We start from the raw sequence: 16,948 nt of genomic DNA, 5'->3' as shown, positions 1-16,948 counted from the left end.
AAAGCAGTCTAAACTCCTACATAACCAGATTAGACTTGATATACCCAAAATATGTACTCTCTGCAAAAATCCCCCAAAATAACACGAACTCCCTCTTCGTATCCCTCGTGAAACCTACTCATCTTCCCTAGGGTCCAACCCCATTAAGACAGCGCATGTCAAATCATAACCGTAACTTAGCGATCCAAACAAGTTCAGATCGCCGAAGTGACTGCCTTTGACCAGATAAAAATCGGGTAATTTCCGGTATCGCAGAACCGGATGTCGTGGGAATGCCAACTTCGCACTGGATACTGTAATAGATTAAACTCCTACCTATCCAGACTGAATCCCGACATACACAATATATGTTCTGTATGCAAAGTCCGCGCATGACACAAGCCACATTCTCTCAGCCCTATCCCTTTCGTCCGTCCCTGTTTAAACAGCTAGTTTTCTGAGCATCTCGTTAGATGACTTCGATGACAACTGTCTTATGCTTCCCGTTTCAGGCATGTTTAGATAACCGTTACAACAACCACAACTATATGTTTACCTAGGTATGAATGGACAGGGTCCTTTCAAATTCCAACACATTTAATCCATTTGAAGGGAGGATAAATAGAACCTTTTAAAACGTATCTTTATTTTCTTTTAACAATAACATTTTAAGTTAATCTTAAATATTTTATTTACAAAGTGCTTAATAATTTACTTAAATATTTATAACGCTATTAGGCCCCGGTTACCAGTTCCCAAAACAGTGGCTGTTGCAGTCGTTGAGCCCGAACCAATGAGCCGTCGCATAGTTTGCAATTCATCGCGTAGTGCCATGACTTGTGCGCGTAAAATCGAGTTCTCTTGCTCGAGTAGAGCGGCTCGGAATGCAATACGATCTTCGCGTATTTTGCGGGCATCACGTGATTTTTTTGCTGCCTCATTGTTACGCTTACGTCTTTCATAGTACTTCTCGTCTTTTTGCTCGTCCGGTATGGGACGCTTTTCACCGCGTGAACGTCGATGCAGAAACGCTGGAAATACGCCCACTCTATTTAGTTCCATTAGCGGAAAGTCGGCAATGCTGAGCGCGTGATTTGTGGGAGAAATATATTCGAAAGCGGGTAAAGTTGGTTTACTCACTGCCAATGTAGCACCGTTAATGGGTAACATGCCAAGTGTAGGTAACGGTAATGGCAAGCTGGGATTGCTACACAGCGCTTGTGTTGTTGCTGTTGTGGGTATAAGAGCGAAGTCGTTGTCGATTGAGGTTGTTAAAGAAGCGGCCTGCATTTTCGCACTTTGTTCATTGTCATCGTATTTACTGCTATCTATATGGGTCTCAACATCGAGTGAGTCTGTGGAGTCAGCCATCGATAACGGTTCAATAATATCCAATAGCGGTGACTTGGGTGGAGTGGAGGCCGAAATTGCAGCGTTGATGTTGGTATCACTAATGTGCTTCGTCATGTTGTAATAACTTTGCGGATCTATTGTTGGAAAAAATAAGTTCTGTCTAAAAAATGTTGTCATAGAAGTAAAACTCAGTACAGTTCAGTTAGACGGATTAGAAATTATATAAAATTTACTTAAATGGACTTGGATCCTTAATTGGACGGAAATATGCTATCCGGAGACAGTTCGGTTTTTGGGGTAGAAGAAGTAGTCGGCTAATTTTCTCAAAAGCTTAGAAAAGCTCATCCAAAAAATGAAGATCGGCTGGATGAATGGAGATATTAGATCTTTCACTTCGCACTTATTTGAAATTAAGCATATTTGCATTAATAGTCTTCAGTGACCTTGCAAGGTTATCAAATTGGCTACTGTAGGCTAATTTTAAGGCTCGAGATTCTATTACGATTCTCCAGTGATGGTTTTAACTATTCAATGTTTATTTTATGGAAATAGGTAATAATCTCTAGACATCTTTTGAAAAGTCAACGTCGAATCTGGCGTACCGCGGATAGTTTCCAGCTACTATTAATACGAGGTGTGTTCAAAAAGCCAGTTCTTCTTCCAATCTTTGAAACACCTCTCAAAATCGATTTTTCGGATAGCCTTTGGTTCTTTCAGCTTTGTTATATATCTTTGTAAACGTCGTGCTAGGTAAAACAGGTAAGTAGGAACCGCTACTGACTGTTATTGCAGGGACTTCGACAAACTGTTTCTTGGAGGGTGTAATCAGAAAATGTGCAAACAATTGATCGCGGTCCGAAGAAATAAACTATTAGGTCTACAACTTTGCTTCGTCCGTTTTCCAATAGATGTCTCTAGGGTCACGCACTGGTCGACTAAATCGGTTTTCGGAACAAAATATTTGTAACCTTTTTTATAGAAAACAAGTAAGGAAGTATACTCTCGCAATTTATTTATTTAACTTTATTTACTTTATATAATACACAATTTGACCCACATATTCGTCATATATATTGTATAAAGTCCATTGAAAGTTGGAAACTATAATATTAGGTTAGAAGCACCGAGGTCCTCGTGTTCGATATATGGGGCCTTAAAAACCTATGGTCCGATTTCGGCGATTTTTAGAATGGGGCTGCCACACTATTAACATAGTATTTGTGCAAAGTTCTGCACCGATATCTTCACTAGTACTTATATATTGTAAAGTAAACGATTCAGATTGTCTTCAAAGTTCTGGTATATAGGAAGTAGGCGTGGTTGTGAAGCGATTTGGCCTATTTCACAACATATCATTGGGATGTAAGGAAACTATTACAAACCAAGTTTCATTGAAATCGGTCGAGTAGTTCCTGAGGTATGGTTTTTGACCCATAAGTGGGCGACGCCACGCCCATTTTCCATTTTGTAAAAAAATCTGAGTGCAGCTTTCATCTGCCATTTCTTATGTGAAATTTAGTGTTTCTGACGTTTTTCGTTAGTGAGTTAACCCACTTTTAGTAATTTTCAACCTAACCTTTGTATGGGAGGTGGGTGTGGTTATGATCCGATTTCTTTCATTTTTAGACTGTAATAGGAAGTGGCTGAAAAAACGATAGCTCTATTGGTTTGCAAGATATGTACAAAAAACTTAGTAGGGGGCGGGGCTACGCCCACTTCCCCAAGCTCTTCCATAGCTTTATTTATGGCTTAGTTATGGCACTTTATGTGTTTTCGGTTTTCGATTTTGTGGGCGTGGCAGTGGTCCGATTTTGCTGATTTTTGCCAAGTTTCATCAAGATATCTTAATTTTTACTCAAGTTACAGCTTGCACAGACGGACGGACAGACAGACATTCGGATTTGAACTCCACTCTTCACCCTGATCACTTTGGTATAAATAACCCTATATCTAAACCGTTTAGTTTTGGGTGTTTCGAACAACCGTTATATGAACAAAACTATAATACTCTCTTTAGCAACATTTGTTGCGAGAGTATAAAAAACCTTAAATTTACAAAAATCAATATCAATATTCTTCTTAGTGTGGGTTGATTTTCGATAGTCTATTACTATATTACGAAAATACTCTCACTGTGTAGTAAAAATTAGGTTCTTGAGTAGTTGAACTTTATACTAGAATGAAACAATTTTTGGGAATTATCGCTGACTGGCTTTTGTGAATTTATCACAAATATATCACTGACATATTTATTTTATAGCTTTGAAGCATCTGCCGTGCAAAAATTGGTTCCAAAGGTTCACATATGTAATTCACTATTAGCTTTTTATTAAAAAAAAATCGATCTTCAGAGTTTATATCTGACTCCGGGTAACTTTTTTATTTTTGAAAAATTAAACGCTAGAACTTAAAGTTCATAGCTGATTCGGAAGTAGCTGATTCTTCTATAATTTACAAAACATATAAAATTTGAAAATTTTCACGAATTTTTCACCTGTATTGGGTAGCATTAAACGATTACACGTGCGTAATAGATGGAATGTTGAAAATGATAAAGGATCAACTGTATTATTGAAACCGTTATGTTGTAGCGAAGTATTGCACATGCTCAACGATCAACGCGAAACTTTTATTTTTAAACTCAATGTTCGATTTCGGTATTTCTATAGGTAAGTCCTGCTCGTCCTGTTGAAGTTTTAATACTAAACAGTAACCGTTAGTTGCAATTAACTTGCAATATTTACTAACTCAGCGACGACTGAGTAGCGATTACAAGGAGCAGCGATATTTCTACTATCATTGCTATTGCTAGCTGACAAACGGGACATACATACATTCCATATACAGAGTGTCCTGTGAAGCGATTTAGCCTATAATTCAGTTCGTACATACATATGTATGTGTTTGAGCCAGCTATAAATCGCTCTCATTGTGGGGGTGGTGTTCTCGTACACATTTTCTACACATTCATACTTACAAATGCGGGTAGCCTGACTCGCCATAGTTTTGATTTACACACATATCTAGAACAGTAGTTTGTCTGTATGTTGCTTGGCTTTCAGAGTTCTGATTCAACCAATCACGCAATGTTGACGGTAATTACTCGTCGAAATGCATGACACTTTTCATGCTGAATGACACTTATTTGGTTGCACGGTTATAAGGACTTTATATATAACTGGTTATACGTCCATTTATACACCCACGAAACTTTGATCGTTTCAACTACACAATGGCATACAGTTATCAACAGTTGACAGAGGCGTCTATACAAATTTTTATTGGGGAATATATATATATATATATATAGTCGATTGTCCTAAACTTTTTTGTATAAATTCTGCTTTCTTTGAAGAAGCTTCAGCAACTATACGGAGGTGGTCCAGGAGTAAGGCAACAAGTTGTCTATATGCTTCCTAAGAAAGAAATTCAAATCCAAGCTTTATTGGTGAACTACTTTATTCCGCTATTATTTTCTTGAGCTCAATAAGTGCTGAATTGAAACACCAGAAAAGTATGGTACGAAGTAGCAACCGTAGTTGACTTCCCAATATATTGTAGTCCTCTAAGGATCCAACTCCAAGCTTTCTGGGGGTTAATACTCTCAATGGTTAAGATAATGAATTAAGTACAGGGAATTAAAAGGTCTGAAAATATTTCTTTACTTTACTATATACTATATATAACTAGTTCTAACTAGAATCTATGAATTCTTGATAACGAGGATCGAGTGGAACGATTGAGGTAATGATAATCTCACTTTTAAGATAAATGTTGAAGTTAAAAGACACTGAAGTAGCCGAAAGGACTCTAAAGATAAGTCATAATACCGGCCTATAATCAGGCTTTGACTTAGAATAATCGAGAGTCGCTAAATATATGATAAAATATTTGGGGGTCATAGGTCCAACGAATAACAAAGTCGAGCTGAATTTTACTTTAGGTGAGTTTGTCCTGTGTTTACACTGGTATACTGTAGGTCAGACGGTTGATATATTTATATCCCAAGAGTCAAATGCCGGAAGAATACTAAGATCGCTTGACTATTCTTTCGATTTTGGCCTTAAGATTATTTAATTAGTTGAAAAAGTGGCATCCTTGGCCCTTCCATTTGTTTCCAGTGGACAATAATACAAATTTCATATCAATTGACCTACGACATTTTACAAAGAGGCCTTTGTGCCCCTGCATTCATTGCGAACGCCCATGTTAGCCGCCTTATGTGTACCTATTGCGAAGGCATGCCTACAAAATATACAAGGCTTGCGTATATGTGACTTTGTGGTGCAACTAAAAGTCGAAAGAGTTTTGACTTTTCTCTTACATATGCCTATATCGTCCTTACAGTATATTAGCTAATTTTGTGGTGGCTTACCACCAATACTGTGGGGTTGTTTAAAATTTTATACCACCACCTTGATTCAAAAGCAAAGCAGTTAAATGACTAATCTCGTTAGAAATGCACAAATGCAGCAAAGTTTTCCAACTGGCTTGCGCACTCATACACATTATGTGGGTGTTATAACATGCTATTATGAATTCAGAGGGAGGTTTACATACAAACTCGAATGCACGTGTAAGCTTATATAAATCACTACCGATTTGGCCAATCAAAAAGAAGTTTGCTTTTATGTACGAGTTGTACTATATACTATATAAAGCGAGCTCCTAACTATAAATATGTTACCGTGGCGTGGCGAATAACATTCAAAGATAGCCATCAGCATAGGTAACGGTAAATCGATGACAGTTTCTGACTTTAATGTAGTACAGAAGTCATTTATAAGGTCTGAGCAGGGATTTTGTTTGCTGTTCAAATCTGACTTAGTAAATTATTTGTTATTGTTAATAGGTTAAGAAAAGCTTATAAAATAAAATATGTTGATTTATGATCCATTTCGAGAACTATTTTCAGCGTTTTTGTTCTTAAGCCTGACACTGACCAAAAGCGACGCTCAAAAGCTCGATTTTTTCTGTAAAGTTTTATAATATTTATGTGTCTCAAGCGGTCCGAGATATTTCTTTTAAGTAATGTAGCCGAGTTTGGAATCCTTGATTACACACAAATTCATGGATATTCGGTTTATATAGAATGAACTCCTTTTGGAATGTATATATAATACATATAGGCTTCATTAATCGAGTTTGAATGATCGCTTGGCAAACCAATCCTATCTTATTTTCCCGTTCGTAAATCACCTAATCAAATGAAAACTCTTCATTTTTTTTTTTTAATTTAATAGCTCTGTGTTATCCTCATATCTGAAGTATATCCCAACAACTTTTACTAGGTCTCCATACTCACCTTTGCAAAAATTATCTCCTCTAAACATAAGTAAACATATCTGTCGCTCCGATGCATCGAATAGTGGGGTCTACGTAACCGAAACGTCGTTCACAAATATATACATTTTTTATTACGTCTAATAATTGAAACATCAGTCGCCATTATAATGCTTTCTAAAGGACCGCCTAGTTAATTTGTTGCGTTTTCTAGAAACGAAAATGTCACCTTAGAAATTTTATAAAAATTAATATATTACTTACGCAATTATTTCTGTAGATTTGTATGTGTCTCCACTACACTCTTCCTGAGAATTTGTCACCTGTAACCTGTGCTAATGTTATCAGGAATTCGTGAGTGAAGCTCAAGTTACAACTCATGGTGAATCGACAACTCTGCGCTCGTCCTGTGAGCTTGTTGTTCGTTTGAATCCATTTACAACGCAATATTAAATAATCTTATAAGTAAATTTATTAGTTGTCTCGGAACTTAGTTGCGTGCAAAGTGATTATTTGTACGTTTAGTGGAATTATCAATAATATAGTTTGACCCTAAATTTTCACAAACAAATGTTCAAGGGGATTCTTATAATTTAGAAATATGTATGTATATACATTTATTCGTATAGGGTGCCTTTTTAAGAGGTAAAGCACTTCTTACAGGAAAGCTGTCAAACCAGCTGTCAAAGTGAACTGCTCTACAACGTTGCTTAAAACTCTATCGTTATAAACACGTTAATTGTAGAACTTGGAGCTCAAGCAATCCTATAAAGCATTTCCAGGCTGCCTCGCTTTCAGAAAAAAAGTATTGCAGGATTTGTCACATGCATGAAAATAACACCACTTTTATCGATAATTTTGATATCGTATCATTTCAAGAAATTAAGCGTTCAATTAGCCACCTTGGTCCTGTGAAACTATTTAGTTTGACTCTGTTAAACTATTTTTGTAAGAGTACTTTAAATCTACTTTAGTGGAGCTAAAATTACCTATTGGAGACCAATAACTAGTACAATGAGTTCGTCTATTTTGGAGGAAGTGATGTCATGCTGGACAGGTTTTTATGAAACATAGTGCGGCTAGACGATGATGTTCTCCATAAATATATATAAATATATAGTTCTTTACCTTTAAAAAAACACCCTTTACAGTATGAGTATATACATATGTATTTCTGTGCAAATGCAACTGAGTAAACATATTGCTTAGATTAAATGATTATATGCACTAAAATCAATGCCATAAATACTTTTGCTTATGTAAAAGATTAAATAATCTAATTTCAAAACAAGCTCTGTACCATTTTTTTCCACATTTCAATTGCAATATGTTTTACATTGAGGTTATGCCTACTGTAATGAGGTTATGTTTAACATAATGTCTTACGAGCCTACTATATACAATAAAAATAATTTATTCCATGTATTTCCAAAGTATTGGAAGGGTTCTAGGAGCTCGTTTCCCAAATAATATTTCCCGAACTGTAGCTTTAATGCTTCGGACAGCGTGATCTAACCCTTATATATCTATATTCTTAAGGTTATCTCAAAAGTAAAAAAGACTTCTTGTTATCGGAGCAGTTTAGAATATTCTCCGAATAGTTAAACCGCAAACACGTACTTTGAATGATAGCACTTGGCCATATATCTATCATATCCCGGTTCGTTCCGGTAACGTGGAGTCGAATTTCCTGGAAAAAAAATTACACAATTAGTGGATTAGATTAATACCGTGAAGCCTAGGGTCGTTATGATTAACTAACTCAAATCTTTATAAATTCTTTTAAAGTTTCGTTTTCGCGAGTGCAATTGCAATTATGAATCCACTGATTATTTTTTCAAAATCGGTGATTTTTTAAGGGAAGTTTAGCTGAGTTCATGAACGATCTACTTATAGCAGTTATTAAGTACATATATTAAAACTACTCATGACGGTTCATCTGTCCATCTGTCTTCATATATGTATATTGGGTTATGCGGGTTATTAGGATGTGTGTGATTGGATTGGAAACCGTTTAGCCGGTTATAGCTGAATCGATGATACCGCGCCATTCCTCTCTTTCCCTCGCAGTTCGGCGCCAGTTTGAGATTCCAAGTGTACCCAGGTGGTTCTCCACCTGGTTCCTCCAACAGAGTGGAGGCCTTCTCCTTCCCCGTCTTCCTCCGGCGGGTACTGCATCGATGGAACCCACATGGACAGATAAAAGTGTCAGGCCTTTGTGATGCCAGGTTAGTATTAATGTGTGGATTATTGCTTTGGAATGAAATTTTTCTAGAAGAGAGCAAGGTTTTAGGACAGCAAGCAGAGAATTGGCGTATCGAAAACGACATATGTAGTTGCTCTCTAAAAAGTATTCACGTTTCGAAAATTTATGTACAAATTCCAATTCATCTTGATTTTCGAACAAACCCCGTACTTAAGAATATATGCTAATCTGTTATGCTTCAAATATCCTTACGAAATTCTTCGAATACAACGTTTACTGTAATATGCACTACTGCCAATCGAAGGGTTAATATTTAACTGAAATCTGAGAATATCGATTGATAAGGTCTTTGAAATTGACACGTAATATAATCATAATAGCATAATGTTTCTATTAAATGTTTATATTTACAAATACTATTTTCTTTACTACGAAAGCAGCGTTTTGAATAATGAAATGAATTGTAAAGGGTGTTCCCTTAGAGGTATACAATAGTATTTCAAACAGAAAATGTTACTGACCATCACAACTGGGTCTTATGAAGACCATTCTTGCGTTCCATTTCAACCATACTTTGTCCCAGCATCGATCTTAGGCCTATGACCTTATATATATATATATATTTGGCGTAGGAACCGCTTTGAGCGATTATAGCCGAATCCACCAGAGCGCGCCACCCATTCCTCCTTTTTGCTTTTTGGCGCCAAGACCTATGACCTTATAACATTGATAAATCAACGAATGTTGGTACCCAGATCTCATAAATAGTGATCTAACATAACGTACATACATACATAATTTATTATATCCCTAAAGGATCACCCTATATATAAACATATTTATACACATGAATGGAAGAAAATTTTTGGGAAATGCCAATACGGATTGTGTTTATTTTTATTGATTATACCTGGAATTCGAGACACATATTCCTCGAGCTCCAGCTAAAGAAACCGGCAGTCAAGCTTGCTTTAAATACAGTCCGTTTCGAGAGCTGTTCGTAAAAGTATATAAACTTACTGAAGTTGTTAACTAATTACTAAAATAATAATTTTTATTCTTCTGAAATTACTGCTCCTAACATACCGGTATACTAAAAATGAAGATTCAAATCTCCTTAATTGCATTGTTAAGTGTGGCCACAGTTAGTGCGCTGAGTCTTGAGGGCTTCAAGTGTGGCGATCACGTTATATTGACTGGCGATCCTGCGGCGCCAATACGTACGGTACAAATCTGTGGTGTTAAAGACTATGCTGGGGTGACAAGCTATATTGACTATAAAACTGCGTCGGAGATAGGTACCATGATTTTGTTTTATTTTTTCAAATACGTTATTTATTTACCTAATTGTCATTCCAGGGCAACCTTCGGCGGTTCGGAATAGCTATGTAAAGAGTTTAAATCAAGCCAGGCCGTTATCTTCGTCTTCTTCATCTCAACTTAAATCGAACGAAAATCAACAACAGCAACTTGCTTCAGCAATCCGCCAATCGTTGCCAATATTAAAGCGATTTTATGAAACATCGAAGTATGCTTCCAGCAAGGACTCAAGCAGTTTAATAGAAAAATATCAATCGTTGCAAAATAAACTAAATGCAATTGCTGAGGAGGCGTCACAGACAAAGCGTTCCGTCGAAGAACTCGCCACTTTGGTGAAGAATATATTTGATATTTTGCTGGTACAAAATGTAAATACGAAAAAGGAGGGAAATGTTGAAATGAACCTGAATTTGGGACCCACACACGAAGATTTACTGAGAAAATTTCTGCAACTGCCTGCAATAGATGCGCACACAGAGCAACCCGTAAATGTTCACACGACAGTATCCACAAAAGTTTCTAATAAAAGTAATTCAGAAGAAAATAATACGGAAGAGCGTGATAGTACTGAGGAGACCACCGAGGATTATGATAGTTGGATTCGTTTGCATTTCGGACCAGCGACAACGCCACGAGCTGTAGCTACGAAAAAAGATTCCGACGAGTACTCTTACGATGGGAGTTCGGAAGAGCGTTTACAACAGTAATGCTGTGATTTTAGACTAAGTGTGCATTTGCAGCGAGCGCTAAGGAAAAGGAACCTAGAGTAGATTATACATATATTTATAACCTAAAATTATTGAAAATATCCGAAACATGTATGAATATGTTTTTCCAACGAAAGAGCCAACCAAAAAAAAAAATTTTAGTTTTCCATGAGTTTTAAAAATATTATACCAATCACTTCTAGTGCTAAGTAAGGATAATTAAATTATTTTTATTTAGTTTTAGATTACAACATTTTAAATCTGGCAGCTGCTATAGCGTCCTACTATACACTACTTACTAATACATTTAGTATTGTAATAAATATTGACTTATTTTTAGAAATACATACAAGAAATTAATAAAGAAATCTAAAAGAAATTTTAAAATTTTTTCTAAATTTTATTCTGTTTATTGAGTCATTTTTTTAAACTCTCTAAATGATTCTAATAAGCATAACTAAGAAGAGATTATGACAGGTACCGCAAAGTGACAAACGAACGTTTGACATGCTACGAAACGAAACGATCTGTCAAGCTTTCATAAGAATTGTAAACGAAGTCTTGGTTTTGAAACTATCGTAAACTCTATGTCTATCATTCTTTAACTTTGTAATTATATTTTCTCTTTCGCTTATGATGTTGCGTTTCGCAATCTTTGAATCTTCGGTTTCGTATTCTACTAAAGATTTTTATTCAAAATATGGGTTACTCTTGGACGAGATACTTGTTCCAGTAATCGTGATTGTTATACTCTCGCAACCTGTTGCACAGAGTATAATAGTTTTGTTCACATAACGGTTGTTTGTGTCACCAAGAAATATAAGAGTTAGATATGGGGTTATATATACATAAATGATCAGGATGACGAGTAGATTTGAAATCCGGATGTCTGTCCGTCCGTCTGTCCGTCTGTCAGTGCAAGCGATAACTTGAGTAAAAATTAAGATATCTTAATGAAACTTGGAACACATATTCCTTGGCACCCTGAGGAGGTTTCGAAAATGGGCAAAATCGGTCCACTGCCACGCCCACAAAATGGAGGAAACCGAAAACCTATACAGTGTCATAACTCAGCCATAAATAAAGCTATGAAAATGAAATTTGGAACATAGGATCCCATTAGGGAGGGGCACATTTGGATGTAATTTTTTTGGAAAAGTGGGCGTGACCCCGCCCCAAATAGGTTTTTTGTATATAACTCGCAAACCAATAAAGCTATATAAACCAAACTTTCTGCAGTCGTTTCTTTTAGTCATTTCCTTATACAGTCCAAAAAAGAAAGAAATCGGATAATAACCACGCCCACGTCCCATACAAAGGTTAGGTTGAAAATTACTAAAAGTGCGTTAACTCACTAACGAGAAACGTCAGAAACACCAAATTTTACATAAGAAATGGCAGAAGGAAGCTGCACTGAGATTTTTTTACAAAATGGAAAATGGGCGTGGCGTCGCCCACTTATGGGTCAAAAACCATATCTCAAGAACTATTCGACCGATTTCAATGAAATTCGGTATATAACACTTTCTTGACACCCTGATGACACGGGTGTGGGCGGGGAATATGGGCGAAATCGGTTCACAACTACGTCTACTTCCCATATAACTCAATTTTGAATTCCATCTGATTCGTTCACTTTATAACGTATTCATAAGGAACCAATGAAGCTAGCGGAATAAAACTTTACACAAATACTGTATTTGAGCTGTGACATCACTTGTGGAAAAATTGTCAAAATCGGGCCATGACTTTTCAAGGCCCCTGATATCGAACATGAAGAACTCAGTGCGTAAGGTTAATTTTTCACCGAAAGTATAGGTAAATCCCTCAGATATTTTAATGTAATTCATTCCCTCTGAATTTTTTTCGTATAACAGTTTCTCTCTATACCTGAAATGGTAAAAATCGGGTCATAACTTCCCCCAGATCCCATATACCTAATTATAAGTAATATTAAATTAAGTGAGCGTATAGTCTTCGATGCATTGTATCTCCATATACTATTTATGATGATTTTCGTTATTCTATTGAACTTAATACCAAATATATGGGTCGACTTGTGTTAACTTTATAAAATTACATCAATAAATTGCGAGAGTATAAAATGTTCGGTTACACCCGAACTTAGCCCTTCCTTACTTGTTTCTATATAATTTTATAGTTTTTAGTTAGTTGTGTATCTCAATTGTTTTTTCCAAATATAGAGTTATGTACCGAATAGATGGCGATATCTTTTAATTGTTGAAGTCAAGTTTTGTATGCGATAGATGACGCCATGACGCCGTGAATTTCAATAGTATTGAGTATACGAAAACAGTGAAATGTGATAAAAGGCGTTGCTGAAAATTATTATTATTAAATTAAATTATTAAGAAAGTGTAATGAATGTGCCTTTTTAATGATAACATGTAATAACTCAAGCATGGTTTGGGGTTTCGCCTCAGCTATTCTTTATACATACATAAGTTATGATTATTCGTTGCCATAAATTAAACACAAATATTATTTAAGAACAAAGGGACAAGCGGGCATACCTAAAATAACCGCATTTTTCGTACAAAAATGAAATTCCCCGCAATTGCAACTTTTGATTAATGTTCAATTCAATTTTCGTAGAATTGTTTATTTCGCATTTATAAATGAAAAATATATAATAAGACTATTGATAAGATTAGTAACATATGCATATATGAGTTATAGCTCTGTATTTGTGTTAATAATTTGAAAAAGCTGAAATTGGTTTCGGGAAGGTAGTGTATACTGTTCAAATATTATATAAATTTGGATTCCAAAAGACTTTTGAGCGTGTATTTAAGCATTATTTCTGCTTTGAGTTTGTAAAAACCGTGAAGTTGAGTTGAAAAACTGCATTTAAGCGCAGAAAATATCGTTCAAAACAAAATGATATCAAATGGATTTAAGCACTTTTTGACTTTTCGGCGCACATACACCACTACTTAAGTGTTATATTGGCAAAATTGTGTTTATTTTCGCTGAAAATATTAATAAATAAAATAAATTATGCATGTATGTGTGCCGTGTTATCAATGCTTGAACTTGGCATCAGTGGCGCATATCACTTGAGCTCGACTTAAGGAAACCGGCAGACTTACTTATGTTACACACAGTCGGTTGCGACAACTGCTCGCGAAAGTATCTACTCTAAAATTTGTTGCAATTTTTGTGAAGCAATTGAAAATTTCATATTTTTATAGTATATAATAATTAAATAATATCAATAAATAGTTGTTCGCAAGCCACAAAACGCAATGAAATTAAAAATCGCCTTAATCGCACTACTAAGTGTGAGCGCAATAAGTGCGCTCAGTCTTGAAGGATTCAAATGTCGCGAACACAACGTAATGACTGGCGATCTCATGCGTCCAGTGCGTACGGTACGTATTTGTGGAGTGGAGGATTATGTGGAGCCGCCAAGCTTTTTGGACTTTAAAAAGATTACAGAAATTGCAGATGAACTGCAAGGTAGGTTACAACCAAAAACACACATGAAAATATTCCGATTTAATTTTACGCTATCCAACTGTTGCAGCGCACAAGAATCACGCCACTAATTCATATGGCAACACTGGTTATTGGCCCAATCGCGACGCCTCACATTCAACGCCGCCCGCATACGCACGTTGGCCATTGCTGCCGCAAACGACGAACAACGATGGTGTACAGTTCTCAACTATCTACAGAGGATTAGCTGTGCAACCGCCAACTTATGAAGCAGCCGGAAATTACCCAACGAACTCACGTGACCTCACGGTAGTGGAGCGCTTGCTGCAAGAGAAATTGCGCTCGCTTACCGCGGATACAAGTGAGATGAAGAATTCGATGAATGATGTTGTTGCACACATGAAAACAATACTCACTACTTCGCTAATGCAAAAGGACAATCAGCCGCAGGATATAAATGTGAATGTGAATTTTAAACTGGATCCTGCTCTCGAAGTGTTATTAAGAGATTTCATGGCACTACTGAAGAGCGATGTGAATCGCGATGCAGAAAGTGCAGAGTCAAGCGCAACTGAGCGCATTGAGGACAACTCAGAGGGTGATGATAGTTCATTCTCAACAGTAAATGTAAATGACAATAGCGCCGAAGAGCAAGTCACCGAAGCAGCAGTTGATAGTGCAGAGCAAACGACCGAACCAGACAGCATGGAGGGATATAATTTTAATGGTTCAGAAGAAGATTTGGATGATTGGTTGCGTCTACATTTCGGACCGATTGTAAAAACGCCGACGTATGACGAGGATACCGATGACAGCGAGTCGAAGAACTCTGCAGAGAAATCAGAAGAAAGTTTTGAATCATGGTTCAATGCTGTCTATCGGAAACATACAACTGAAACACCAACGGATAAACAAACGCAAAATTCGCAAGAAAGTCAAGAGATGAATGTACAAAAGGAAAGTGTTGAAAATTCGCAAGAGAACGATAATCAATATGAATATACTGAATATATAGATGCAGATATGAACCCTGTGGTTTACAACGAAGAAACTACGATAAGCGAAGAAACTACTGAGAGCAGTGAAGAAGCCCTATTTGTGCCAACAACAATGAATTCATTACAATCAAGTGAAACAGTTGAACTATTCGAAAATGGCGATAAATATAACTATGCAACGGGAATTCCTGAAAAATTGGCAGCGCAACAAAAAAGGGAATGTATGGATAGGGCTTATCTAACCTACTGGAACGATTCAGAGCTGCTGAGAAAGAACTTACTTAAATGTCATTCATTAGAACAAGTTTCGCTTGGAATTGAGGAATCGAAAGAAAACGATGAAACGGACGCAGCCGTTACTGATTCGAATGAATCGAAGAGTAGTGAAGAAACTGAAACACCGATAAATGATTCGAATGAATCGAAGAGTAGTGCAGAAACTGAAACACCAATAAATGATTCGAATGAATCGAAGAGTAGTGCAGAAACTGAAACACCTATAAATGATTCGAATGAATCGAAGAGTAGTGCAGAAACTGAAGCAACAATTACTGAATCAAATGAATCGAAGAGTAGTGAAGAAACCGAAACACCTATAAATGAATTGGAGGATAGCAGTGAAATTGAATATTTTGACTATCCGAGTTACAGACTACACGACTGGAATAATTATAACGATCATATATTTGATAGAGCAATAATAAATTAAAAAATTATAATTGCTAATGTTTGTAACGTCGAAAAACGCCGATGATATGATGTAAGCAAAAATTATTGTTCTGTAAAATTTTCTGTTATATTGTTTTGTATGGCAAAATATGCTATTTCAAGCAATATTTATAATAGATTTACGAATAAATATGTATGTCGAAATAATACGAATGGAAATTAAAAAAATATTTGAAATAAATTGTTAAAAACAAACAAATAACCGTTTTTATAATCTCGCAACAAAAGTTGCTACGAGAGTATTATAGTTTTGTTCACATAACGGTTGTTTGTAACACCCAAAACTAAACGAGTTAGATAAAGGGTTATATATATCAAAGTGATCAGGGTGACGAGTAGATTTGAAATCCGGATGTCTGTCCGTCCGTCCGTCTGTCCGTCTGTCCGTCTGTGCAAGCTGTAACTTGAGTAAAAATTAAGATATCTTGACGAAACTTGTCACAAATATTCCTTGGCACCATAAGAAGATCAAGTTCGAAAATGGGCAGAATCGGACCATTGCCACGCCCACAAAATGGCGAAAACCAGAAACACATAAAGTGTCATAACTAAGCCATAAATGAAGATATAAAAGTAAAATTTGGAATAAAGGATCGCTCTAGGAGGGGGCATATTTGGATGTAATTTTTTTGGGGAAGTGGGCGTGGCCCCGCCCACAAATCCGTTATTTGTATTTAACTCGCAAACTAATAAAGATATATAAACCAAACTTTCTGCAGTCGGGTCTCTTACATACCCCACCACACACCATGAAAATAGTTGAAATCGGTAAATAACCACGCCTACCTCCCATACAAAGGTTAGGTTGAAAATTACTAAAAGTGGGTTAACTAACTAAGGAAAAACGTCAGAAACACTAAATTTTGCAGAAGAAATAGCAGAAGGGAGCTGTACTCAGATTCTTTTACAAA

The 16,948-nt window shown here is 36.3% G+C and overlaps 3 protein-coding genes across 4 annotated transcripts; 2 read left to right on the top strand and 1 right to left on the bottom strand.

The window, feature by feature from the left end:
• Positions 1–608: 608 nt before the first annotated feature.
• On the bottom strand, positions 609–7,114 carry LOC105213981 (thyrotroph embryonic factor). Of its 2 annotated transcripts, XM_011187114.3 has the most exons (3): positions 6,880–7,110; positions 6,638–6,825; positions 609–1,466 (listed from the first exon to the last, which is right to left on the bottom strand). In XM_011187114.3, the coding sequence occupies exons 2-3, from the start codon at positions 6,663–6,665 to the stop codon at positions 703–705; spliced, it is 792 nt and encodes a 263-aa protein (XP_011185416.1). In that variant the 5' UTR covers positions 6,666–6,825; positions 6,880–7,110; the 3' UTR covers positions 609–702. The 2 variants fall into 2 exon arrangements, with proteins under 2 accessions (XP_011185416.1, XP_054089893.1); XM_054233918.1 differs by lacking the exon at positions 6,638–6,825 and having other exon boundaries at positions 6,880–7,114.
• Positions 7,115–9,771: 2,657 nt separating this feature from the next.
• On the top strand, positions 9,772–11,193 carry LOC128922671 (uncharacterized). Its single transcript, XM_054233916.1, has 2 exons — positions 9,772–10,119; positions 10,181–11,193. Exons 1-2 carry the CDS (start codon positions 9,921–9,923, stop codon positions 10,846–10,848), a joined length of 867 nt encoding a protein of 288 aa, XP_054089891.1. The 5' UTR covers positions 9,772–9,920; the 3' UTR covers positions 10,849–11,193.
• Positions 11,194–13,957: 2,764 nt separating this feature from the next.
• Positions 13,958–16,239, top strand: LOC105213980 (myb-like protein X). Its single transcript, XM_011187111.3, has 2 exons — positions 13,958–14,331; positions 14,399–16,239. Exons 1-2 carry the CDS (start codon positions 14,118–14,120, stop codon positions 16,015–16,017), a joined length of 1,833 nt encoding a protein of 610 aa, XP_011185413.3. The 5' UTR covers positions 13,958–14,117; the 3' UTR covers positions 16,018–16,239.
• Positions 16,240–16,948: the final 709 nt, after the last annotated feature.

This window comes from Zeugodacus cucurbitae, chromosome 6, assembly GCF_028554725.1.
Source record: "Zeugodacus cucurbitae isolate PBARC_wt_2022May chromosome 6, idZeuCucr1.2, whole genome shotgun sequence".
Classification (NCBI taxonomy): domain Eukaryota; kingdom Metazoa; phylum Arthropoda; class Insecta; order Diptera; family Tephritidae; genus Zeugodacus; species Zeugodacus cucurbitae.
Note: the sequence above shows the minus strand (reverse complement) of the source record. Positions and strands in the feature narration are given on the sequence as shown.